The sequence below is a fragment of the Eucyclogobius newberryi genome, unplaced genomic scaffold (genome assembly GCF_026437365.1).
Source record: "Eucyclogobius newberryi isolate DKJ021-1_F unplaced genomic scaffold, fEucNew1.0.hap1 SCAF_3, whole genome shotgun sequence".
Classification (NCBI taxonomy): domain Eukaryota; kingdom Metazoa; phylum Chordata; class Actinopteri; order Gobiiformes; family Gobiidae; genus Eucyclogobius; species Eucyclogobius newberryi.
Window position 1 is genome coordinate 34,769,045 of NW_027315945.1, and position 8,747 is coordinate 34,777,791.

Here is an 8,747-nt window from a genome sequence, read left to right on the forward strand (position 1 = left end):
TGCTGACAAAGGTATCAGCATGTCGGGGCAAGCTAACTTTTGTTTATTTCCCCAAAGTAATCTGCTCCGCTGCCAGGAGACATCATCATCTTGGCCCTCCCCGTGCAGGGCCGCGTGCCAGTCGTCTCGCTCCACAGCTTCTCCGATGGCACTGCTGCAGTTTGTCTGTTGCCTGGCGGTCTCTGTCCTCATAAATCGTGGTCTCGCTCGGGCCCTCGCCGCCGCTCGCCATCGCTCGTCGCTCTTCTACAGGGACTGTTTGCCAGACAATGTGGATAAAATGCCTTGGTTTTCTTTTGCTGGTTGTTCTGAAAGCTCTTCATCAGGGCCAGTTTGTCTTGTGATTCTTCCGTCGGTAACCGTGTCCTTTAGAAGACATAATAACGGTAAATCCTGATGGATCTGAGTGTGGTTATGTGCACAAATAGTACACAATATGAGTCCTTTAATGTTGACGGAACTGGAGATGAAATAAAGCTCTTACACATCGACACCGCTTTATCTCCAGCTTGCCGCATGGATCCCGGCGCGTGTCAAATAATGGAGGGAAATGTGAGGAAATTTTAAAGAAAATTTGAGGCTTATTGTTTGAAAATTAAGTTCAACATTGGAGACAAACATGTGCTCAATGGAGGAAAATATGTGGACATTTTGTTGGAAATTTGAGATTTTTGAGGGAAATGTGAAGTTTGTGGTAAAAATGTGTAAAAAAGTTCCGTAAAATGTGCGGGAAATGTAAAGTTGGTGGAAAAATTCCGGGAAATATGAGGAAATTTTGTGGATTTTGAGGAAAACGTGAGGGAAATGTAAAGTTTGTAGTAAAAATCTGTAAAAAAGTTCTATAAAATGTGAGGGAAATGTAAAGTTGGTGGAAAAATTCTGGAAAATATGAGGAAATGTTGTGGTGGATAAAGAAAATGTATAGAAAAATGGGAGAAAAACGTACAGGTAAACATGGGAAATTATTTGTTGATGTGTCAAATTTCTGGACAATTTGGGGAATGTTGAGGATTTTTTTTTTTTTTTTTTTTTTTAAATCAATGGAAGATGATGGAATATTTAGGAGCCAGAGGAGCAGTCGTAGTTTAATATCTTTGACACAGAATTCATAAATATTCAGAGTCTAAAAGAAGCCTTCAGTCTCACGTTTCAACCTTTCATCAGGTTAAAAATGTGTTCAGTAGAAATAATGTTTGATTTTTGAACACTGAAATAATGAAAAGCTCAAACTCTGCTGAGCACGAGGCGGTGTCCTCCCGCCCGGCCCCGGACGTTACCGCGGTGACCAGATGGGGAAGCGGTCACGTCTTCAGGGAGCGATCATAGTGTCAGAAAGCACTTAGAGCCCCCTCACGCTGACCCCCGAACGGCCTCCGGCTCGTCGCGAGTGAAGGCGTGTCTTAAACCTGTTCCTGCTCGTCTCATTGGGCTTCGCTTTGTCTAGAATGTTCTACACCTTAATTAGCCTTAATAAAGCATGAACAAAGGCTTAATTCATAATGAACAAGTGTAGGCTTTAAGGCAGATTTTATTGTGGAAACTTAAATGTTCATTGAGTAGCTCGTTGTTGTTGTTGACATAAATTAATGTGTTAGTATTCCGAAACAGAAACATGTCTTTATCCTTTTCTTTATCCTATTTGTCTAGAACCTCTTTTTTTTTTTTACCACCTCAGTCTCCAAGTAATATGTCCAAAAAATATCTAAAAAATCAATACGTACAAACCATAAAAAATAAATGAATAAAACCAAATTAAAAATGATATAAAATATACAAAATAATGTAATAATGTTTAAAGACCACCATTATAAGCGGTGGTCTTTAAACATATTAGTTGAGCTTTAATTATCACACAAATTACAAAAGTAAAATCTTCTAAAGCTTGCAACATGGCGTTTTATCAGGGTATTTATTTTCCGCTTTATTTTTAATTTTTTTTCCAAATAAAGATTTTGTATAATTTTTCAAAACACACATTCACAATATAATCTATTTGTATATATTCCCCGCGTGCAGTTGATGTTTCACAGAAGGACCTTGAACTTCTCTCACAGTTGTTTCTATCGATACCGTTGTGGGCGTCGCCCGTAAAATACTTCATCAACCAAACAAAGACATTCACTTGCTAAATGTAGTATTGTAGTTTATTGTATTTCTACTGTAACTCTGTAAATACTGTTGATTTTGATTAAACTTCCAACATATCGACACATTTTAAAATCCCAACTCAGATCCGGTGCTTTTTTTCCCGGTGGAACGCCGCGACGACAAAGGGAAAATCCTGCATTTCTGCTTTTCAGAGGCGTCCGGAACACGCGGCTGCAGCGATCCTGATTGTTTTGTCACGCTTTGTGGATTCAGACTGAAAAAGCCTCAGATCTCTAAACGCTAACGCTGCCTTTGGTGTACGTACGCCGGCATTTACATTCCATTGTGCGCCGGTGTGGATGGCGAGGATAAGTAAAAAGCACGGTGATAAAACACCAATGCACAGATTTATTCTTTTATTCCTGAAAATGAAGGATATCACGACTGCCGTTTTTGATACGTGACCTTTTTTATGACGTTTTTGGCGTACTTGAAGCTCGCCGGATAATCTACGTAATGCACCGTTTCAAAAAAAATGTGTTTCGTGTGCGAAGGAGAAGAAACACTGTTGGGAAAATGTGTTTGTTCCGAGATAAATATCGTCGAATACCACGTGCGATACTGCGTTCCACTCGTCCCATTCGGAGAGTACGATTACAGCGTTCGAGCGGTGCATCCCGTGATTCCCAGGCGTGCGGAGCGTTCACTCTGAGCCGTAGTTAAGAGTTAAGTCTTGTCGTGTTTGCAGAGAGAGCGCTGTTCAAACGTGGGGCTTTTGCAGCGGGACGCCGGCGGATGAAGTGTGCGAGCTCAGTGTGAACGGCGTGCGGACGGCGGGCCGCGAGGGACGCCGTTTATAGATACGCCGCTTTTAGATGTATACACAGAGTCGTCCCCGGATACGACACAGAGACCAGTGCTGTGAGCCGGGTTCGCTTGTACTGCCTCTAGTCTAATCCACTTCGATCGACCCGAAGGCGAAGACTGCAAACTTTGGAAGGATGATGGTCGAGTGCCTGTATCTGCCACAGTGATTTAGGTCGTTTACACGATTATAAATGCCCAAAAAGCGGTGTTTTTTAAGACGATACAGCTTTTATCCGCTCATTTTTAATCTTACCATTTTCATTTATGTTGCTGTTTTTCCTCAGCATCTTTATTCAGTCAAAATTACGGATGTCAAGATTTTTTGGTTAATCGCGATCGTTCAGGTCACAGTGTAATCGTAAGAACCAACAAAGTAATGATCGTGTCAAGTTTAGAGGCAAATTTAAGCATTTTTTTGTTCATTATACGGCACAAAGAACAGGCCGAAATGTAAAGAACTTTGTTTTATCTGGCTGTTTTTGTCAAATTTAACTTTTTTTGTCGTTCAGAGAGTTAGTTTTCGTAAAGCCGCTCACAAACGCCACGGGAATGAAAGAAGAATAAAGATTTCACCTTTGTTTGGCCACAGTCTCAATAATTGTGAAATAGTCATGTTTTATCACCACAATAATAATAACACAAATATTTTATACGGTGCTGTTCCTGTTTTTACCGTCTTAAAACATTTGAATAACCGCAAGTTTTTAGTTTTCCGAGCGTCCTAATTCACCGCAATGAATTTAAATAACTAGCGACATGTTAAGTTAGTTAGTTTAGTTTATTTGAGTATGGGACAGTGCACGATAAACATTAAACTTATCATGAGAGATGTTTGTACCTGGTTGTAGCTCAAGGTCATTCCCACGTGTCGTCCCGGGGCAGTCTGATGTTATTATCAGCGTTACCAAGGCACTTCCTGGTTTTCGGAGGATAAAACCTTCGCTAATTAGATTCAGAATGCGCTCCACAGTCTCATTTTGACCCTGGGAAAAACTCATTTTCCCCAACTATGTGGACAAATTAGCCGACGCCTCTCAACAACGTGCCTACTTTTCATAGCCAATTACCGCGCCGGATCCTTTGACCTCACCTCCTGAAGAACCACCTCAAATTGACAGCTTGTAGACGTGATTTCGTCAACTGCATTAGCGTTGAGCGTGCGTGACGTGCTGCTTTCACCGCGAGACCGATTAACGTTTAAATCGATTTATTCATCCCCTTTTGAAACGTCTGAAATGCTCCGCCGCCGTCGTCGGTACGCCCTGTCGGTTTGACGTCTGTCGCGGCGCCCGCCCGCCACCTGCCATCTCCGGCGTTTGGGGGGCTCCGATGCGGTGACAAGTTCATAGCACCGGAAATCGCACACCAAACCAGCGTTTGTGGCTAACGGGAGCAGATCGGGGGACGCCACACTTTTGCCCCCGTCACCCCTCGACACCCTTCGTCACCCCCCCATCCCCCCCTGTCGCCACTCGTCCCCCCTCGTCGCCACTCGTCCGTACGCCGCTTTCAGGAGGGAGTTGTCAGTGCTCCGCGTCGCTGCTGTCACTCACGGCGGCCCTCCATCTTCGGCCCATCTCTCTCCATCTCGTCTCTTCCTCCTTCTCCTTCCTTCGTTCCTCATCTGCCGCCTCCATCTCGTCCCCCCCTCCCATGCTCGCTCGCTGTCGATCCATCATTTATCTCGCTCTGCATGGCCTCCACCTGTTCTGCCCTTCTGCACCGCCGCTCCCCGCTGGAAAGTGCCCGCCGCTTGAACCATTTACCCTCCACCCACACTGGCTGCTCTGTGATTTGTGCTGTGCAGAGAGAGAGAGAGAAAAAAATCAAGTTTTTGGCTGTGGGAATGGGGACACGAGCAGCTCTGAGGGATCGGGGAAATGTCACACACACACAGTCTGTATTCAACACAAGTGTAATTGCATCTCTTAAGTTTTGGCCGACCTCTGCAGGAATTAAAGTGCAGCGTGAAGGATGTTCTAGACGTCAACGTTCTTCCAGGTTAAAAATGCGTTGGGGAACGTTCGTCAATTGCTTTCACCGCCTGATGATAAAAGAAAAGAAAAAGAGATGATGATTATCACAATTTCCACTGTGGCCACGTGAAATAAAGAAAGCCCATACGGGATATTGATGTGCTCTTGCTTGGGCTGTGTATTCATTGATTTGAAATTACAGTTATTGTTCAACCAACTGAAAAAAAAAATGGTGGAAAAATAAGAAAATAAATCCTCATTGAAGGATTTGAAAGGGCATTCTGCCCTTTGAAGCCACTCGTCTAATCTATAGTGGCTGTCAGAACGTGAATAGCAAAATATGACGAATAATTGAGTTTGCCAATTCGTTTTTGCAAATTTGTAGGATTTTTTTATTTTTTTTAGCTATGACCCAAAAGGTGTGGGCGATGCTGACTATTTTTTGATATGCTTTGTTCAGACGATGTTATGTCAGCCCAATTGAAATGTGTCAAATGTCTGTAAAAATGAATGACAAAAGTGCATTTACATCACCATCTGCCCTGATTTGAAAAGGCGGCTTTTTTCTAGCTTTTTCTTTTACTATGAATAACTTTTGTGACTCCATAATCAGCATTCCAGGCTCTAACTCAAAGATGCTTTTACGTCTCTGCTGCATAAAGTCTTTGGTTGTCGGTGGTTTCTTTCTCACTTCTTTACACTTCTTCGCTCTTGTCCTTCACTCTTTAGGGTCTTACTTTTTTCCTGTCTTTTTTTTTTCTAAACCTCTTTTTTTTCTCTTCTCCTTCTTGTCCCCCGCTCCCTTAGAACCCACCGTGGACCCGTCCAATGCCGGTGTGGTGGCGGGCGCCGTCATTGGCTCCCTGCTCGCCCTCCTCTTGGTCGTCGCTCTGATCGCCGTGCTCGTGACCCGTAGCCGCCGGCAACAGCAGGGCTACCGCGCCAACGGCGGCAGCGACCTCAAGACGCGCATATTCGGCGGCGGCAAGAAGACCGCCAAGAACGGCACGGGGAACGGTGGCGCGGGGCCCGGCGGCGTGGGCGGCGCCAACAACAACGGCCCCATCTACGTCTACAACGACAGCTCGTCCCACCAGGGCTCGGGGGAGAAGAACAACCACCACCACCAGCCGCTCGGGCGCCCGGACGGGGTGAGCGCGCCCGCCCCCACCGCCCAAGACATCCTGCTGAGCAACGACCTGGACGACGGCGAGAGGAGGAAGTTCGACGAGCTGGAGGAGGACGAGCGGTACGACCAATTCGGCGGAGGCGCCCCCATCCTGCAGCTGCGCCCGCACGACCAGGAGCACATCATGGGAGACTACATCGACGACGACATGGAGTCTCAGCGGGACGGCTCGGTCATCTCGCGGACTGCTGTCTATGTATAGAGCGCTGGTGCGGCGGGCGGAGGCGCGGCGGGCAAAGGCGGAGCGTCCTTCCCCTGAGGATTTACCGCTCCCGTCGAGAGGAGGGAAGAGAAATGTATCCACTTTTATTTTTTACAATTGAGTTGATAAATAGTCTATGGTTATTAATCACCGCAGTGCAGCCTGATTATGGACTGAAAGGACTGAGAGTGTGGCAGGATGTTTTATTGGATCTTTGCTTTAAATCTTGTTCCTGAAAAAAAAAAAAAAAAGACAAAAAAAAAAGAACAAACTCTGGCCGAACGGAGAAGAACTCGTCTCGTCTGATGAGACCGAGGCCTTTTCGTGGACTTGACTGGCAGACTAAAAGTAAAACTGCGGCGTGGGAGGTGGAGAATTGGCGTCGCGGCTCTGCATTTTCACATAAACAATGGATATATTTGTGTCGCCTGTTCTGTGGGAGCGCCGTCCTCCAACGGGAAACCTTTTCTTTTTCGGCTGATCACGCCGCTTGTCGAGAGCTTTAGGGAAAAATAAGGTCTTCGTCATCCAGCGATCTGGAACGAGGACGCTAGATCGCAACACGTCCGTCACTACAAAGTACAAACTCACGCGGCGCCGTCTCGAACTTCGGGAAACGCTCTTTGCAAAAACCGTCAGCGAGAACGTGGAGTGACATGATAAAAGTGGGTCGACGATCGCGGCGTGAATCGAGCGGGTTTAGGGAGCGAACGGAGAAGACGGGAACGACGTCACGGGGTCATGAACCCGTCGAGGGAGTTAGGAGTGAGGAGCTTGGCGAGCATGTGGCCTTTCCTCCCGCTCACGGCCGTCTATTCAGAGTGCGGCTGACAGGAGGAGCTTGATTGGTAATGAGCCGTGAAGTCGCTCGCTTAGGCCCCGCGCCGACAGATTGCCGGCCACTTATCGTTTATGACGCAGCGGCTTCCCCCCCCCCCCCGTCCCGTCCCTCCATCGCATCGTATCTCCCTCTCTCTCCCTCCGGCAATGCCTCGCCGTTCCGCCATCGTTTAGGGGCAGCTCGTGATTTATCCCGAGCGGCGCCGGGGCCGGGGTCACGGCTGCGGAAGGCGCCAGAGTATTTCACGGCCGCCGACGTGTCAAAAAACCCACTCGCTCCGTCCACCGGCAGTGTCCAGCTCACGGTCGGCTCCCGTCACTTGAGAAAGGCCGCCTCCCCCTTTTAGGAAATGGCCGCGCGGCTTTCGGAAATGGCCGCGCCTGTAATGCATCGGCAAACCCACCTTGACCGCGTGCGAGAGAGGTTTCCGATGGCGGGGCGCTACATTCCGGTTCCATTAGCGCGGGTTATTAAAGGTAGTAAATTGATCGGGACGACGTATAAAGTTGCGGTCGGGACGGATGGGAGTCGTATTGACTAACAGACTAGCTTAGGCCCTTTATGGCGCAGCTTTAGGCCTGATTGTCTCTCGCTTGTTAATTTATCCTCCTAACGAGCCACTGGAGAAGCACTCGGCTCCCCGAACCCCTCCTCCTCGCCGCGTACGGTCCTTTTATGCGCGGCGTACATTACCGCAACTCCCAAGGACTCCGGGCGATCGCAAATTGTGTTGACGGAGGCAGAAAACTAATAATTAATTCCCTGGCATTTACCTAAAGCTACCCTTCGACCCGACGGGAAGCCGTACAAGCCCATGTCGAGGTCGAGACAAATCCGAGTGGCACCGCGGAAAGGTTAGAAGTTCAAGAGGTCAAAGGTGTGACCCGGAGCTAAGTGCGAGAGTGCGGCGGTCGGCGTGACGTGATGCGACTAGACTTTTATATCGGCGACATTTTGAGGACTTATGACCAGTCAAAAGATGCACGGCATACGTTGAATATCTAGCCTCGCTTCAAATGACCCAAATATTCATCTTGATTTGAGTTGTTTTGACGAGGTTTCACTGGTTTCAAGATAATTAAGCTTGAAATGATGGACTACATTTGCCCGTGAGGTAGAGATTTAACCACGTTGGCAAACAATTTGGCTTTGAATCAGAAGAAATATGCTGGAAAAACGAGCCAGAAACAATCCAAGGTTATTAAAAATGAAGATGAATTAATATTATTTCGGCAAAGCTCGAGTTCGCTTTGGCGACCGTGCTAATTTCTGACACTTTGATTGGTTTTCCGCTGCGAGGACGGCCCGGCCTACGGGAAAAAGGGCAGAAGACCTGACGGAGCTGGAGTGTTTTTCAAAGGGATTGTTTGTTTTTTTAATGGCCTTAGCTCCAACACAAATGTAACTCCCGGGGATGTTGGGTAAAAAAAAAATGAAAAAAAGCGACATACTGGACGTCACAAATGTATTACACTCGTGCGTGTCACGGTGGCAAAGTGGATCAGAAAGTGCCGAAAGGGACGAGTGTTGTGTGTGTACATTTTGGTGTGAGGTATCCGTGTACTATATATATGTGAGCATCTT

The 8,747-nt window shown here is 46.9% G+C and overlaps 1 protein-coding gene across 1 annotated transcript in view; it reads left to right on the plus strand.

Moving 5' to 3' along the window:
- LOC140373940 (poliovirus receptor homolog) overlaps window positions 1-6,571 on the plus strand; it is a 111,136-nt gene extending 104,565 nt beyond the window's left edge. The window contains exon 7 of the mRNA XM_072460688.1: window positions 5,739-6,571. Coding sequence (XP_072316789.1) covers window positions 5,739-6,322 — 584 coding nt within the window. The 3' untranslated portion in view covers window positions 6,323-6,571. The remainder of the gene's footprint in view (window positions 1-5,738) is intronic.
- Window positions 6,572-8,747: the final 2,176 nt, after the last annotated feature.